The sequence below is a fragment of the Pituophis catenifer genome, unplaced genomic scaffold, assembly GCF_029215685.1.
Source record: "Pituophis catenifer annectens isolate HBS135680 unplaced genomic scaffold, rPitCat1.0.hap2 SCAF_1, whole genome shotgun sequence".
Taxonomy (NCBI): domain Eukaryota; kingdom Metazoa; phylum Chordata; class Lepidosauria; order Squamata; family Colubridae; genus Pituophis; species Pituophis catenifer.
Window position 1 is genome coordinate 65,300,418 of NW_027256881.1, and position 19,225 is coordinate 65,319,642.

Sequence of the window (19,225 nt, forward strand, 5' to 3'; positions counted from 1 at the left end):
ATTTGTGTACTTTTTACATTAAAAATAAATTAATTTTCAGCATGTCATTGAAGACACTAGCATTTCTGTTTCTAACTGGTTTATTATAAAAGTCGTGTCTCTGCTTTATATATTGTAATATGAAAGGGTGTTATTTATGTTGGAGATAAATATTCTGGTTATTTGGCTTTTGTTTTAGCTGCCTTCTCTTACAACAATGCTTTCATTAGGTGAAGACATTTTTAAATTATTCTAATAATCCTAATAATAGATTTTAACCTTACTGGTTTTTACAGGTGACCAGTAACTGTTTCAGCATAAGCAATGGAGAACTGCAAGATGTTGGTGTTGGACTTTATCCCAGGTACAGTGGACAAGCATTACTTTTGTGGTTCTAGTGGTATCTCTCTCCCCCCCTCCCTCCCTCCCCCCTCTCTCACACACACATTCTCTCTCTCTCAAACACACACAGACATACATTCTCTCTCTCTCCCTCCCTCTCTCACACACGCACGCATTCTCTCTGTCTCTCCCTCTCCCTCTCCCTCCCTCCCTCCCTCCCTCCCTCTCTCTCTCTCTCTCTCTCTCACACACACACACACACACATTCTTTCTTCCTCCCTCCCCCTCTCTCTCTCACACACACGGACATACATTCTCTCTCTCTCCCTCCCTCCCTCCCTCTCTCACACACACATTCTCTCTCTCTCTCTCTCTCTCTTTCTCTCTCTCTCTCAAACACACACAGACATACATTCTCTCTCCCTCCCTCCCTCTCTCACACACGCACGCATTCTCTGTCTCTCCCTCTCCCTCCCTCCCTCCTTCCCTCTCTCTCTCTCTCTCTCTCACACACACACACATTCTTTCTTCCTCCCTCCCCCCCTCTCTCTCACACACACATTCTCTCTCTCTCTCTCTCTCTCAAACACACACAGACATACATTCTCTCTCCCTCCCTCCCTCTCTCACACACGCACGCATTCTCTCTGTTTCTCCCTCTCCCTCCCTCCCTCCTTCCCTCTCTCTCTCTCTCTCTCTCTCTCTCACACACACACATTCTTTCTTCCTCCCTCCCTCCCTCTCTCTCTCACACACACATTCTCTCTCTCTCTCTCTCTCTCTCTCTCTCTCTCAAACACACACAGACATACATTCTCTCTCCCTCCCTCCCTCTCTCACACACGCATGCATTCTCTCTGTCTCTCCCTCCCTCCCTCCCTCCTTCCCTCTCTCTCTCTCTCTCTCTCTCTCTCACACACACACACACACACACACATTCTTTCTTCCTCCCTCCCCCCTCTCTCTCTCTCACACACGGACATACATTCTCTCTCTCTCCCTCCCTCCCTCTCTCTCTCACACACACATTCTCTCTCTCTCTCAAACACAGACATACATTCTCTCTCTCTCCCTCCCTCCCTCTCTCTCTCTCTCATACACACACACATTCTCTCTCTCTCTAACACACACACACACAGACATACATTCTCTCTCCCTCCCCCCTCCCTATCTCTCACACACACACATTCTCTCTCTCTCTCTCTCTCTAACACACACAGACATACATTCTCTCCTTCCCACCTTCCCTTTCTGCCCAATTCTTGGCGACTACTTGGACAAGTCCATGGAGTTTTCTTGGCAAGATTTTTTAGAAGTGATTTTCCATTGTCTCCTTCCTAAGGCTGAAAGAAAGTAACTGGCCCAAGTCACTCACCTGGCTTTGTATCCAAGGCCGGACTAGAACTCATGGTCTTTTGGTTTCTAACCTGTTGTCTTAATCCCTAAACCAAACTGGCTCTCTTTGCAGTATTAAAAAGCATATTTTCCCCTATGTTTAGCTGTATTCTATTCCAGGAATTTACAAATTTCCAGGGAGCATGACTACAGCTCGTTCAGCAGAGCTTTATAACTGTTTAGCAGTTATAAAGAGTTCTGGATGAAGAAGCCAGACTGTCTACTCATGCTCTGTTGAGCTTCTGCTCATAGATAACAAGAAAAGTCCAATAGCTGTTTCTTTTTCTCATGCTCCTGTAGTAATGGGAGGCAGCAACAGTTTTCTCTGCTTTTTGGAAAGACTTCAGGATAGCCTGAACCAGAAAGAGCTGCAGATAGGAGCCTATCGGCTGAAACTAGGAATGAGAGCAGCAGCAATGTAAAGAAGGATCCACACATGTGAAGAAAGAAAGAGAGCTCAAAATGAAGCACCTGGCAAATAAAAGAGATTATCTGGGGGAATCACTCTGATGAATAAAAATTGAACACCTCCCTTCTACCTTGTATTCTGCAACAGCAATATTCTGGCCTGTGAGATCCTAGAAATTGTAATTTTCCAGGATGCCTGAGTTCTTCTAAGAAATATTACATGTCTTGGAATGCATTTTCCCAGAATCCCTTAGGATTTATTATGCTGCTGATCGACCTTTTTCTGGATTTCCCCAAAATCACTGCCGACAGTTGAAAATGAATGGGACAACTAAGAAATCTTATTTTTGGCTTTGAGTGGAGGCAGTAAAACCCTGATAGTCTTATGAGGATATCAGGACAATGGGAAAAATTAAATTTTTGAATTGCACTCAGAGAAAGAAAGGAGGAAAAAAACTATTCCGTTATTCACGTTTTTCCCCTCAGGCATTTTAGAATTCAGATCCAGATTTTAAAGATAATTTCAATATCCATTATCAAACAGCTAGTTTTACTATTCTTGTGTTGATTGTTTTTATTTTTTTATATATCTAATTTCTGTAGCTGCTCATCTCAGTCAATGACCGTGGGCAACTTTCATTTGTAAAAATAAAAAAATGAGGTGTCCTTGATGCTCTCTTGAGTTTGGTTGTTTTCTTGCAGCTGTTTCATTAGGCAAGCTAGGTAACATCATCCGTACTAGTCAGGAGTGGGGTTTTGCTGACATGTTATATTCTAGTGCTCTGCCCTGTCATTGTAACTGGGAGTGGTCTTGTTGATTCTTTGGTTCGGCTGTTTATTGTTAGCTTTGGCAGGTCCTTGATTGGGATGTTGTTTGTTTCTTAATTGTTGGTCTAATGTTAATGTTGGTGTTAATCCCTGCTTATCTGGGTATTGATTGATGGCAAGGGGTTCTGGTACTTTTGGTTTGTTGATTGTTTTTTTTTTAATGGTGTATAGAAGTTATTTATGTCTATGTGCCTGTTAGCCAGTTTGTCAGAGTGCCAGGATCTTGCATTTTTGAACTTGGCTTGATCTAGGATAGTCACAGTTTCCCAGTTGAAACCACAGTTCAGCCTGTCCATGTGTTGTGAAATTAAGAAGTTTCCATCATGTCTTCTGACAGCTAGTTGATGTTCACGGATGTGCTGCTAATCTTCCATCTGTTTGTCCTACATAGTTTTGCAGTCCTTACACCAGGGGTGTCAAACTCACGTCATCGCAATGGCGTCACGTGACGTATCGGGACTTTTTCCCCTTTGCTAAACCAGGCGTGGGTGTGGCCAGCACGTGACGCATCCAGCCCAAGGGCCAGGAGTTTGACAGCCCTGCCTTACACTCTTTGTTGTAGAGGTCTACCCATGTGTTATGAAATTAAGGAGTTTTCATCTATAAACAAAAGGCATCAAGCCCATTCTAACCCATAGAGAATGAACAAAACACCTACAATGATTTGTGGCTTATATTTTATGATGGAGATAATTGTAATTCTTTCTTAACAACTTCTATAGTTTATATATATTTAAAATGTAATTAAATTTATCGAAATTTAAATTTTATTTAGTAGAGACCTGCATGTAGAGAACTCTCTGCATTGTGTTGTGATAATTTTATTGTGCTTCTTTTATGCTTTTCTTTATTGTTATCCACTCAGAATCACTAATTTAAGGTGGGCAACCTCATAAACCAATCAATCTTTGAGTCCCTCCCTATTCAATTTCTAGTATCAACCTGAGAGATACTAAGCTAGATAGATTTGTAGAATAAATACTTTCCTGTATATCTATTTCTTACCTGGATTTTTTTTTCTTCATTAGCATGTCCTTGTTGAACAACAGTTGTGATCCTAATTGTGTGGTCATCTTTGAGGGTCCCCAACTCCACCTTCGGTCCATTCGGGAAATGCAATTGGGAGAAGAGGTAATTAATTTGTTGTTTCTTCCATACCAGAAATCTGCAGATTGAATATCTTGATAATATATCTTGATGTTATTTCTGTTTCATAGCTTTCAGGAAAAACATAACAAAATAAATCTTTTCTTCAAATAGTATGGTCCCCTCATCATTGCAGTGCTGCTTATAAACAAAACCAAAGAAAAACTACATGTGGGTGGAATTCAACATGCAGTAAATCACTGCAACTGTAAGCATTTGTCAGACTAAAGCCATGCTGAAGCAGTAAACCTTTCCTGCAAGGAACGTATGAGGCAAAAGTTGTTTTCTCGTATGTTTTATTTAAAAAGAATTACCCTTCTAAACGATTTGTGTTTTTGTCAGAGAATTCTTCATACCATTTTCTTTTCCTTTTTTTAAGATGGCCATATCGAATGATCTGAATTTATGAACAAAATAGAATATGGTGTCTGTTTCTCTCCCTCTGTGTGTGTATGTGTGTGTGTGTGTTATCTGACAGCCTGTTTCTAATTAAGAGGCTCCTTGAGTTTCAAATCTAATCCAAATTATACCGAAACAATTATACCACTTCAGTCCAGCAGCAGCAGCATAAAACTTCATTTTTTTCCCCCTGGCTTTTTTTCTATATTCCTCTCCAGTGTTAGCTTTGGCAAGAGGGAAAAGAGGCAAAGAATGTAATGTAGGGACAGAAAACATTGGTTACTGGGAGATAGGATTAAATTTACAGGTAATTTTGCTGATTTTATAGTTCTGCAGTTCTGTTCATTTTAGAAAGCAGCTTATCGGAATCTCTTGATGTGCTGGATTACAGTTCCTGTAGCAGGTAGAAGACTGGTATATCGGCATTTTTAGCTTATAGTGTTCATATATATATATATGTATGTATGTATGTATGTATGTATGTATGTATGTATGTATGTATAAATAATTAGATTATACTGTAATGCTTGAGAATTTCAAAGCTAACAGCATAGAATTAAAACCTATTAAATAAATCTTGTCACATTTCATACCTTTAAATTAATAGTCCCTTTGAATCATCAGAGTTGATCGCCTCAAACAAGAAGTTTACCACCAAACCACTTATGATTAACCCTTTTCTAGCAAGTGCCATAATTAAAAAAAAAAACCGGGAGCCTTATATTTTATGAAATTGAATCTTATTAGCACTGCAAATAAACTTTCAAATTCCTGGTCTTCTCAAGAAATGGACCTCACAATAGAAATATTTATGAAGGATGACAGAAGTTGGTTTCCTAAATTGTAAGCACACAATCAAGAACTTTAATCAGGATTTATTCACCTATAACAGAGTGGGCAAGCTGTGACCTCAGAAGCATTTGGTCTTCAGCCTAATTAGAGAAGATTTTTCTCATAATATATTCAGTCCTCTGGCAAAAGTAGGGGATTTAGTAATCCCCTAAACTCAACTGAAGATGTTACCTAGCCTGGTAATGAAACGTTTGGAAGCCAGTCCACAATCTTGGAGTACGAACCTCCATGCTCAAAGTAATCTGTTTTGCCATCAGCAACTAACTGAATAAAGAGTTACCTCTGGCTCTACTCAGTAGTAGCTATTCCATGCCCAAAATATGGCCCCAATAGTTCATGCTTCAGGGATTGTTGACAGCCCATTCTGATCTAGAGTGTTATGATGGGTAGTCACAAATCACTAGTGTTAGGTAAAGTTTTATTCAAATGTTGTACTTATTTAAACCTTGCACCATCCTGTTATGAGATGGGCAGCACTGTAAATAATTTAAACCAATAAATAAATCATTAAAAAAAATAGAACACATGAATGCAATGAGATATCATTAACATAAAATGTATTTCTTCATCTCTGAGTTCATTTGAATATAAAACTAACCTGTAGGTTATCATTAGGTGAATAAGACTTAGGTATTCTCCTACAGTATAACAATGGTGACTAAAAGCATTTTTACCCACCCATAGTTTAGTGTTGTGTCCAAATCTCAGGAATCTGTGTTTAATTGTCATTTGGGAAAGATGGAGAATATATTCATTTTGCATTGGCACCTACCAAATATATAGAATAATCGGAATGCATACATACTTACAAACACTCTAAATTTTGAATTTTTCAGAATTCTACAATGTTATTCACAACTAATTGTGCACAACTTTTTGTTAACCTTTATCACAGTTTGAGGTTAAACATGAAGGTTAGTAGAAAGGAAGTAAAAGTTTCCAATGTCCTTACAGATGCACCAGAAGAGGAAAAGTGAAATAAGTGTAAGACTCAAGATGCATTATCTACTATAATAATGGACCAAGTATAAACTAAAGATAAGCATGGACTTTGCAACTCATTTTGTGTTTACAGTTCATTATGAGTTAGTTTAGTTTGACAGTCAGCAATGGACATAGTTCTATATAGGTGAAAAGATATTTGAGCCATCCTTTATCTTTCTGGTTCTAATTAGACACTTGCCCCATTGAACATGCTTGATTTTTCTTTGTATTACATATATATGTTCCAGAGGTCATCTCTCAGTCTCTGAGTTGAAGTACAGTAATTCTCCCTGACTCTATAGTCTTCACTGGAAATTTGCTTCAATATAGAATTATTAATTATGTCCATATAAATTGTTTACGGTTTAAAATGATTACCTATTTTCTAATCTAATGTTGAAAAAATGTTCTGCTGTCCTTCTTAGATGATTACCCAGAATTTTAACCTGGGGGGGGGGGTGATTTTGTTGTTGCTATTCCAATGACTGCATAAGTTTAACATGCATTCTTTGTCAAAATATGTCTTTCTGGTCTTTGTCACATGCAGCTCACCATCAGTTATACTGAAACTGTAATGCCCACTCCGGAACGTCAGCAGAATCTGAAGCGTCAGTATTGTTTTGAATGTGATTGCGTCATGTGCTCCACACAAAGCAAGGTGAGTCAGCTAAATTTGTCTTTTGACCAGGTAATATGGGTCAATACTTGTCCTAAGAGTAGAGATAGCTTGAAACAAACAATAAAAGGAACAAAATAATGAGAATTTTTTAAAGCATGCTCTAGGAATTCTTTTATTTCATCACTTTTTCTTAGGTGTCCTGGAATTTTATTATATTTTGGAACCAGAGTTCTTTATTCCTATCCTTTCTTCCCATCTTTTTAAAGAGTTTGTAAGAGCAAACAGTTATATATTTTTCTTAACCCAACTTGCTTATTCATAAAAACACAGAATCTAGAAGTGCTACATAATCTATAGCAATAGCAATAGCACTTAGACTTATATACCGCTTCACAGTACTTGACAGCCCTCTCTCAGCAGTTTACAGAGTCAGCATATTGCCCCCAACAATCTGGGTCCTTGTTTTATCGACCTCGGAAGGATGGAAGGTTGAATCAACCTTGAGCCTAGTGGGATTTGATCTGCCAAACTGCTGACAGCTGGTGATCAGCAGAAGTAGCCTGTAGTACTGCATTATAACCACTGTGCCACCGCAGCTCTTAATATATAAGCATTTATATGTTATAAAATGCTATAAAGCATTTTTGTATTTGCTTGGATGTATAGTCTTTCTCCTTCCAATAGCCACTCGTGCCTTTTTAAAATGCTATTTATGAATATTCCATTGTATACTGTCTCATCAGTCATTCTGTGAGGCTTTAATCAAATTGGCTTAAGTGAGTTAATTTGTACAATTTTATTCAAGAATTAACGATTTGATTAATATTTTTGTTTTATATCTGCATGTTGATCCCATTGTTGTTTACATTTTTTTCTATTGTCGTCGTTTGAAATTGTTAAACTTCTTGTCTATTTGACATGTTGAGAGAGTTTGAGTATAATCTCGTGAAACAGCCACAGTTAAGATAGTTTTGATGATGATGATGATGATGATGATGATGATGACATCAATACATTGAATCCTTCCTTTTACTTGAGAAAAAGAAATGAAATCATGAGTCGAAAAAAACTGTGTGCATATTTATCTTTAAATGAAACAATGGATGGAAATTAATCAAGGAGAGAAGCAACCTGGAACTAAGGAGAAACTTCCTAACAGTGAGGACAATTAACCAGTGGAACAGCTTGCCGTCAGAAGTTGTAGGTGCTTCATCACTGGAGATTTTTAAGAAGGGACTGGACACTCACTTGTCTGAAATAGTAGGGTCTCCTGCTTGAGCAAGGGGTTGGACTAGTGATCTCCAAGGTCCCTTTTAGCTCCATTCTGATTGAAATCCTTGAATTATTTCTCAGTTGTTTGAAGATGTTTGTAGTTATACAATAATCCTGTAGTCATATTAAATCAAAATGGAAAAAGTCAATATTTAAAAAGTATGGTGTAGTATTTTTGACATATGCAAATGCATTTTAAAAAGATGCATGAAGTACATTACCACTGACTGGGTAATATTCACAGAGTACTGCATTTTCTCTGTTATTAGTTCTGCTCCGTGAACAAATCTCCCACTTTTGACACATTGCGTCTCCTGTTTCTATCTCCAAACTAATAATCAGTAGTCTGTCCAAGACAAAAGCAATTGGTCAAAAGCCAGGAAAGCAATCATGTCTGATCTTCAGAGTAAAATATTACAGAAACTAATACTCAATGATCTGAAAGACCAAGCCAGAAAATTCTGATGAGAATTTTACAAGGTATGAAAATTCACAGTAGGGTTTATACTGCCCAATTTAATAAAGGAGGTTTTTATTTCCAGCGCTTGAAAAATTTATAATGTTGTGGCATAGTCCCTAATCCTACTAAGTCTTTGTTTATGGCATCCTCAAACTTTTATTCATATCCTTCAGTTTCATGTGTCTTTTTGTGTTAAGAAAATGACAAAGAATAGGAGATTCCTATTGCATTGTCTGTAATGTTTCTTGGCCTAGACTCTTCTCTACCTGAAAGTTGTGATTCTAACAAGGTTTTATGGACTTCCTTCATCTCTTGCTCTTCTTCAGATGAGGAACTGCCAAGAATATCTTATGCATTTTTAAACTGTTTTTTAATTATCATCATGGTTGCTTCCAGGCAAATGCCCCAGATTGTTACCCGTCCAAGAGCCATGTGCACCTGTTATGTTTTTCCTTCCTTAACTTATAAAAATTATCATCTGAATTCCCATAATTTCTGGACCCATTTTGGAGGGAAGCACTGCAAATTGTGCCTAATATTGAACAAAGACTATTCTGAGACATGGTGCACATAGACGGTAGATTTTAGCCCAAGGCTAAGGGCTAATTTGGAAGAAAATTTTAATTCTGTTAGTGATTGTGTTGTTGAATTTTAGGGATCCTTATTTTTTAATCCCCACTTGATCAGATAAAGAAAGTTGAAAAGCCATTCCCTGAAGTTACTCACATTACATTTATTAACACAAGGTACATTTTCATTTAATGAAAAGTAAACAGTCTTCTAATTTATCTTCCAGACTCACTTCTCAATGTGTATCTTCTCTGTCTACAAAGAAAAATTAAACTTATCTAGAGATAAACTATCCTGAATCTAGTACAACTGCAAGATGTTTTGCAAACTTTAATAAAACTTTAGTAATACTGCTTTACCAATTATTAAGGAGCATAGGTTCAGTGCCATTGTTGTTCAGAACTTAGACAAGTTTAACCTCAACTAATACCTACTTTTCTTTAGTAGTTACATATCTCCTTTATTCAGTTGCCTGAAAGTATTTCTGTAATCTGCACTGCGAATCAACTTAATATATATACATATATACCTCTTATGCTTTAGAGTAAGCAACATTAAACAAAGTTCATAGAACGAATAAAAAGTTGCAAACAAAAGAAAGGGAAAGGAAAGGAAATACCATTCATAAGACCTCATTATTTTTGCAGTCCTTGCTTTCATTTGTCCATATACTGTTTCATGCAGTTCCTTTTGTTCAAAATTCTCTCTTTTGGGGAATCTCATTAACTCAATCTAACACAACTTTCTTAGTGTTAGATTTCTACTCATTTTTCTTCTGTCACTTTTATTTTGAGATTTAATCCTTTTTCTCTCTGTGATAAAATAAGTTTTACATATTTTTCTATTGGTCATTCGCATTGTATTCTGTCCACATTCATTAATCATCCATTTATTCTTTTCTTATCTCAATAGTCTTGTAATGTTGAATTATTTGCTAACCATAGATTTTTTTCCTTTGGATTATATTTATTCAGAATATTTTACTTTTTCTTCCAAAACTCATCCCTGGTTATTTCATTGACATTAATCATTGGAATATAATATGCAACTATCATCATCTAACTGAGTCCTTTTTTCATATATGCCCAGAACAGTATAGAACAGGGGTGTCAAACTCAAGGCCTGAAGTCCAGATCCGGCCCACTGGGTGCTTAGATCTGGCCAACGGGGCCGCCCTGGAAACAGCAAAGGACCCTCCCAGGCTCTGTTTTCGCTGGCAGAGGCTGGAGGAGGCCATCGCAGCCAAAAACAGAGCCTGGGAGAGCCGCATGTGGCCTCCTGAGCTCCATTTTTGCTGGCAGAGGGCTGCAGCAGGATTTCCCAGCCCCACTTGGGCCACCACAGGTGCCCCTGACACAAGTGACGTTGAGCTGGCCAAGCCCACCCTGGCCGCCACCACCCACATCCCCAAGGTCAAACACAACCCTGATGCAGCCCTCAATGAAATTGAATTTGAGACCCCTGATACAGAAGTTCAGCCCTTCTGAACATGGAGGTTAGTCAAAAAAAGAGGTACAAACCAAGAGTACTAAACTATCTTTATTGTAAAGTTACAATAACAGAAACCTGCAAGTCTGAAAGCATCACTCCCCTCTCTTACTTTTATTTTCTAGAAAATTAGGGGAGGATCCCTTCTGAGATGCATCCCATACTCCTTTTTCTTCTGTGGACTGAAATATATTTTGCATAATAGTTGTCTAGACCAAGGTTCCCCAACCTTTCGGACCTCAGGGACCACTAAATTCATAATTTTTAATCCTGTGGACCATTAGTATGATCTGCCTAATGACTGGTTGGGTGGGCGTGGGTAGGTGGTCATGTGACTGGGTGGGCGTGGCCAACTCAATGTCACTCATGTCGAGGGGCGCCTTGCCAGCCTGTACTCACCCCTCCCCTCTCAGCCACTCCTCGCCTCCCCACCTGGGCTCCTTAGGCCCCCTACAGGAAGCAGTTGTTGGAGCTAAGCAGCCACCATGAGAAAGAGTTGGCAAAACAGCTGGCTCAGTTCAAATTGGATCTGGCTGAGAAGGAGGCTCAGCAGAAGCACCTCACTGAGGACTACGAGCATAGACTTTCCAAGCAGAGGGAAGACCTACAGGAGTACAAGGCCAGGTGCCAGTGCCTGGGGGCTCAGCGGGCTGAGATGGTCAGCCAGTTTCAGGCCATGATGCAGTCCCATTGGAAAAAGGCCCTCCGGTTCTTTGCCACCAGTGGTGCTTCCTTCCAGCCTTTGCCCAAAGCCTTGCACCAGGAGGCCGAAGCAGACCCCAAGTCGGAATTTCTGTCTCCCTCCGATCTACACAAAAAGACCCTGAAGGGGGAGACTCTCTGCAGCAACACAAACATTCATTGTACATATCTGTCCCAGGGGCTGTAGTTTGAAGACCCCTGATTTAGTGCAATATAAATAATTTTTCTGCAGACCACCAAAATGTTCTCGCAGACCACCAGTGGTCCACATACCACCAGTTGGTGACTGCTGGTCTAGACTGTGTGGCTCTTCCTCCTGTGTCCCAAGGTCACAATCCATTCCATGATAATATCAATTCATATTTTCTGACCATTAGCTCTTTCATATTTATGCTTCCTGGAATCAGAGTTTTTGTGCAGTATAAAAATAGCATAAATAAATAAGCTTATACCTTCGCTTCCCTGTATTGCGTAACTCCATTGAATGAATCAGATTGTTTTCTTTCAACTTTACTACATCCTTCCCCTTTATTTCAGTTCTACAAGCTCACAGGGTATTTTTTTTCTTTATTTCATTCATTAATTCCACTTACATGTAAGTCACAGTTTTCCATATATTCTGATCATCAACAAATGAATATTGACCCCAGTACACATTATGTCTTTGATCAACTGAGTTTTCATATAAGATAAGGAAGTCACCAGTCTTATTCATTTCCACACTGTAATATTAGCACTATTCAATAAAATATTTTGGTTAATATGCCAAAAGTTCAACCAAAGCCCAATTTTATCTTAAATATAGTTTTACTATTCTATATTTTCTAAGATTCATGACTATCCTGCAAGGAAACATACTGTTGCCCACATCCCACCAGCTAGAATATAAATACAATGTATTGTATACTCGGGATACTGCAGCCTAAGTATACTGACAAAATACCAAGCTTCTAGTGAAATTCTGTATCGTATTCTTTTCCCCAGACAAATTCTCTTTATAGTCCTTGATTATCTCTTTTGGTGATATCTTAGTCTCCTGTGCTCACCTGTTGTATGCCCTCTGTGGGCAACTACAGAATGTCATTAAAACATTTAAAACAATTTCTTCCTACAGAATAGTACTCCATGGACTATGGATTTCATAAAGCCGTCAGTTATTTTGTCTGTATACAATATCTTAGGCCTGAACTCTTCTCTACAATGATAAATAGATTTATTTTTGTTTTTCAACCAGATGCCTCCTCTCCTCTGGGGAAAGCTGGAATTAAACATACTAGTCTCAGTAATGTACAGTTTTATGAGTGAATTCATACTTGTGGCTGTTGAAAAATCAATTTGTAACCATTTCCTTTCATAGTTGCTTTCTGACTATGATACACCTGCATTTAATATATTCATTAGGACCATTTTTTCAAGAAAATTGCAATGGTATGGTTTAAAATATTTGAAGACATATTTATAATTATTTCCATAATTATTAACTTGGGTGCATTACTAGTTCTTGTGCAATAATGATGAAATACTTTTACTACACAATCCTGAGCAACTTTCTTAGAAATATTATATTGGAGAAAGCACAGTGGTACAATTTTTTGTTAAGCAATTGAAAACAAGTGGTGTGATTGAGGAACCACTGCTGTTCAGAATCTTTAGCCCTTATTGTTAAAGAAAAGTCATCTTCAGTTTGAGTTCCTGCAAATATTCTTAACTGCACAATTCTAATTGTTGCCACAATGAAAGGAATTGTAATCAATATGTCAGTAATGCCATTTTCAAGTTGGGAAAAGCTGTTTTAGAAAAACATTGCAAAACATAGAGAATGTGATTACTTAAATGCTCAGTGGAAGAAGTGGACTTCCTCAAATTATCTTAGAAGGTAAACATCCAAATAGTACTGTCCATCACTCAGTCCCAGTATCAATTCCACTCATTCTTGCACTTAATAAGTGATTTATAATTATTTGATTATGTGCCATTGAGCCAGTGTCAACTCTTGGCAACAGCATGGATAGAGCCTAACTCTTGAGTTCTTTCCATCATCACTGCCATCAAGTCCATTCTCCTTGTTGCAGGTGGTCCTCTTTTTCTTTTTCCAGCTACCCTTCTCAGCATTACCAACTTTGCAATAGAGCTAAGTATTCATATAATTTAGTAAAAAAAAAATCTGTTAACTTTAGTTTCGCCATTTCTGGCTTGAGTGAGAAGTCTACATGGATTTGTTTGATGATTTATTTTTGTTTTATAGACTATATATTCACAGGAGTCTTTTCTAACACCAAATTCAGAAATATCAAGGTTTTTTATCCTGCTTGTGTAAAATCCAATGGCTGCTTCCATACAATGTTATGGGGAAAACCATTGCCTGCATGATTCTGACCATGGTAGGCAAAAAAACATCGTAGTACAGTATCTAAATATCTTTTCCAAGGCCTTCATTATCCCAATACCAAGTGTTGGTTTATGATGTTTCTTGACTGCTGATTCCTTTACTGCTGATCCTAATACAGAAGCTAAGTAACATTTTAGTATTTTCATTGTCAGGTTACTATAACTGCTGTCATTACCTTGGTATTGACATATATTTTTAATCTTAATCCAATTTTTTCACTATACTCTTTGACTTTCATTAATAAAAGTTGCAGTACATTTTCATTTTTAGGTATCAGCATAAAACAGGTTATTGCTGTTTTTTCCTCCAATTTTAAAACTACCATCCATTTATTTCAGCCCACCCTTTCTTGATATACATTCAGCATATAGGTTGAATGTACTTGATATACATTCAGCATATAGGTTGAATAAATTAGGAACAAGTATACAGTCTCTCTCCTTTGCCAATCTGAAGCCAGTCTGTTTTGCCATATTCTATCCAGACAACTACTTCCAGTCCTATGTATAGGTTTTGTATGAGGACAATGAATTGTTCTGGGATGTCCAGATGTCCACAATTTTTCAGATTTTGTTTTTACCTCACCTTTATTTACCTTTATTTTTATTAAAAATTCAAGACTGTGAACATATCTCACACTCCTTTCACCTCTTATTTTCCCCAGAAAAATGGGAAAATGAGTTGGGCTGAGAGAGAGTGACTGGTCCAAAGTCATCCAGCCAGTTTTTCATGCTGAAGGCACAACTAAACTACATCCTAGATCCACAACTAGCCTAGGCTAGAACTGGCTCTCCACAGTCTGACATAGCTCTAGACTCTTTACAGTAAGTTTAGAACATAAGAATCAATCACATCAACATGGCAACCAAAGACTACAATCAAATGTATAGTTCATCCTTGCTCAACAACCAGTAGCTTAGCAATCATTTGAAGTTACAATGGACCCCTCAAAAGCTACTTGGTTCCAGAATTCCAACAGTTGCACACATGCTCCTAGTCACATGACCACATTTTGGGAGCTTGGCAACTGGCTTATCTTTACAGCTGGTTACAGCACAACTACGATTTACTACATTTTTTGAGGGTTTCTGGTTTTTTGGGCTATTTGCTGGCAAAAAAAAAATGCCAATAGGAATACACTGATTTGCTTAACAGCATTGGCTTAATGACCACTGCTTTCACTTAACAAATGTGGCATTCACTTAAGGATCACTGCAAAAAAGTCATAAAATAGGATTTGATTAAGTGAATACCTTGTTTTAGAACCATCATGACTTACGATGGAAGTTCTAGACTCCATTACAGTTGTAAGTCAAGGACTACCCATAAAGGATAAAACATGATAGGCTGTTTATAGTAAATTGGCAAAACCCACCAAAATCATCCACCAGACACTCAATTTGAAGACTGTAAAGTACCCTACATAGATTTATCACTGCCAAATTGTTGATCTAGGATTTTTATGCTAAAATTAGAATGAACAAGACTGGCATGTTCAAGATCCCTTTAAATAACATAATTATGTTATGGATTCATTAAATAACATGTCATTTTATGGAATCCAGGAAACATGTCAATATGCCTGCTTTGTAGAACTCCTCCTGTAGATCCAGATGGCCCCAGCAAGTTTCAAAGAGCTGATTCCTTCCCCCAGCATTGGGCAGGATGTTGCTTGAATCTGTTCAGTGTATTCCAGCTCAATATTTTTTTTACTGATATTGTATATCTTGTTATTCTATGTGAGCCATCCAGGGTTGCTTGGTGAACAGTAGTATGCATGCATTCATACATACATGCAGCATGCATAGATAGATAGATAGATAGATAGATAGATAGATAGATAGATAGATAGATAGATAGATATTCGGTTTCCTCCAAAATAAGACATCACCTGATAATAAGCCCAATCGGACTTTTGAGCGCATGGCAATAAGACCAAGTGCTTATTTCAGGGTTCAAAAAAATATAAGACATGGTCTTATTTTCAGGGAAACACGGTAGATGATAGATAGATAGATAGATAGATAGATAGATAGATAGATAGATAGATAGATGATGGACAGATCTAATCCGATTACAAAAATATTCACAAAATTAAAGCAACACATTTTATCCTAGTTTTCAACTTAATAAAAAGATACCATTCTATGAGAACTATGATCTTTGAGTAACTGTCACAATGCTTGATTTATATCTTACTAAAATAGAAATCCCACAGATTTTAAAACATTTTTGTGATTACTGCAGTTTTTATTTTCTCCTCCCCAACATTTGCCATGAGGACAGTTGTGGATCAGAAGTTCTGATACTTTGGTTGTGCAGCTTATCAACTAAAGAGTTACAGAACATTAATTTGAGTTTTCTCTCATTGCTCTTTTTTGTAAATACCATTAATGGGGAAAAAAATAACTCTAAGCTTGTAAGGGAATACTGTTTTCTCTACAGTTAGACCATTAGATACTTAGGTTCCACAGCATTATGGGATTGTCTTTCATAAAAGGGATAAGTCATCCAAATCACATTAGGAAACCACCCCTCTTGTCAGATAAGAAATCATTGCATTCATATGTAGGAAAAACCTCCCCCTTACCTGTCACATTCTGTAGCGGTTGACAGGCTAGTAAGTTCATTAGTCTGAAATTATATAACTTTGTGGTCTCATGTGAGTGCCACCAAATTATGCTTGCAGTCTGAAATGTAATAATATAGATCAAGCTTCATCTATTTTAGCCCACCCTTCAGGTTTATTGTTTCTGCGAAGAAAAGGCAAAAACCTCCAACTATTGCAAAACTATTGCTGATTATTGGGCCTTAGTTGCAATACCTGTATTATATTTCTTTTAATCATTTTCTGTATCTTTTATCTTTATCTCGCTAATGAAACACATCAGTGATGAACAGTAATTAGCATAATAGCTCAGGAATCAATTAAGACAGGAGATAATGCAAAATTTTAGAAACCAAAAACAAAAAATCATAGCTGAAACAGTTATGGAACACATGAGTTCTGGACAGGAGGCCATGTGAATGGAGGAAAACTGAAGTATAAATATATCAAATATGGCAATAGGCAGTAAGACAGACTTTTATTTGCATATTTATTGAATGCACCGATCTTTAAATCTATTGCTAGCTGTTAAAGCCATTCTTATTGTGAAACTGCCAGTGAGGAGAGATCTACATTGCATTTTTCCTTAATGATTGTATTTTTGTCATCAGTAATAATAGTTAAGAAAGCCTCTCTTCAATGGAAAAATGTGTATAAGAAATTTTGTTGGAGTATACTTTCCCATACAATCTTTTGTTTTTGAAGCCGCCAACCTTCCTTCAGGACTCTCCAACTGGCTGTCCAGGCTAATCCCCCTCTCCTGGGTCAATCATCCTCATTATCATTATTGAGTGAAAGATAAAAACTTGCCAGCTTCTCCCTACCAAACCTAAAGAAGTTGTGTTGTGTTGCAGCTTCAACTGGTCTGCTCCCTGGAGGATGCTAAGAGTTTCATCAAAATGGTGACTGACTTGGCATTCCATCCCTCTCCCAGGATTCCCAAGAACAAGAGCTAGTTCCAGCCAATATTTCCTCAAACATTGCTGGGGAAATAAGGCAGAGTTTTTGCTCTGCTGGGACTGAAGAAGAAGTTGATTCACAAATAGAAAACAAAAGATGTAAAATCCAATTTTTCAAAAAAATACTCATCCAGAAAATGAAAAATTTTAATTGCAAGTTGTTAAACCAATTATCCATATGCTACATTGTCAGGGCTTGGTGAATTGTTAGCTATCTAGAGCCTTCTGGGATTGGCGTATACAGTAAATAAAGAAACAAACAAATAAATAAGAGCCAGTTTGGTCTAGTGGTTAAGGTACCACTACAAATTAAGGTACCACCCACAATTTCCAATCCTCTCTTTGGGCAATCACACTCTGTCAGCATAACTCACTTCACCAGTTTGTGTGAGGAATAGGATGAAAGACCATTATATATACACTATCTTGGTTTGTACAAAATAAAGGGGAAGGAAGGAAGGAAGTCTTATAAAGGCCTTCTGCAGAGTAGAAATCCCTGCTGAGAAGATCTCCTTCCTTTTCACTAGCCGCTGTGCTTCAGATGGTAATGGAGTCTGGAATCTTAGATATTGATCAGAATATGTGTGAAGAAACATAGATGGTATTTAAAAATGTGATGGGGTGCTGGTTAAATATTGCTGAACTAGAACTCCTAGCATCTCTTCTCATTAGTCATGCTGGCCAGAGTTACTGAGAATTTTAATTAAGTAGTATATGAGGTGGTAACAATTCCCATCCCTGCCTTCAGTGCAGCTTCCTGAACTACATGCAGAAGTAAATTAGCAATCAGTGTGATTAAACAAACTGAATATAATATGTCCCCAACAGTTCAGTTTTATGGCAACTGTTCACAATAATTTTATTGCAAATAAATTTAAATGCTTTAAAACTGATAAAAAATTGCAATCTTGGCAATATTTAGCATCCAGCATATCTGAGAGTTTACTTTAAATGCAATTTAATATTAGCTTACAGTATAATGGTTATAATGACTGATCCTGTGTAAGAAATATTATGAAATCTGTTCCTTTTAATCTACTTCTTAATACTTTAGAACTAGGGGGAGATCATGCAAAGTCCAATATAACCTTCGCCAATTTGGCATATTCCACATGGCCAAAGCTATGGTTAACTGTGAATTCTGGGGGATACAGCCTCATTATATCTGGAAGACTCCAAATTGCAAAAGATTGCTCTCTGCATTATCCGTCTGTGAAATGGACATTACCAAGCTACTCACATAATTCCTGTTTCCTAGCAACTATTGTTAGCAGCTCCCTGGAAAATAGCAAAGAGAGTAATTTGTAAAGGCTACCCTGCAATATCCTTCCTGGAGTAAATGATTTCTGAAAAGACCTTAATTAATGTATTGAAAATGTTTACAAATATAATAAACTTACTTTTGGTTAAGAAATATGCCGGGTTTTTAAGAAGTGTAATGCTTTTTAGTAAGAGACAAAAAGTATAGATAACACAATGCTCATTGCTTTCCTGATGAGCAAGAAAGCAAGAATGGCACAGGAACAGGGGAATCATCTAGTGGGAGGCCATGTCAATCTTGCAAATATTTCAATCCAGGCAGGATTTCTGAAGATGGCTTACATGGTAATTATGGATATACCATAATGTTGGTTAATTGGGCAATCTTAAACTGACCATTTCACACAGTTAACATAATCGTGCAAGACTTATTTAACAAATATATTTTATTTCTTAGAGTCAGAAATGACTTTGAAAGCCAAAGAGTCATTTCTAAATTTAGGTTTTAGTAGTTCATAAATTCTGGCTTTATAGCGTTTGCCTGATAAATGAGAACTTGATGAGG

The 19,225-nt window shown here is 37.4% G+C and overlaps 1 protein-coding gene across 2 annotated transcripts in view; it reads left to right on the forward strand.

Annotated features, from left to right (window-relative positions):
• SMYD3 (SET and MYND domain containing 3) overlaps positions 1-19,225 on the forward strand; it is a 332,825-nt gene that overhangs the window by 257,746 nt on the left and 55,854 nt on the right. For both annotated transcript variants that reach the window (XM_070950489.1, XM_070950497.1), the window contains exons 6-8: positions 276-343; positions 3,981-4,083; positions 6,881-6,991. In XM_070950489.1, the coding sequence (XP_070806590.1) occupies positions 276-343; positions 3,981-4,083; positions 6,881-6,991 (282 nt within the window). The remainder of the gene's footprint in view (positions 1-275; positions 344-3,980; positions 4,084-6,880; positions 6,992-19,225) is intronic.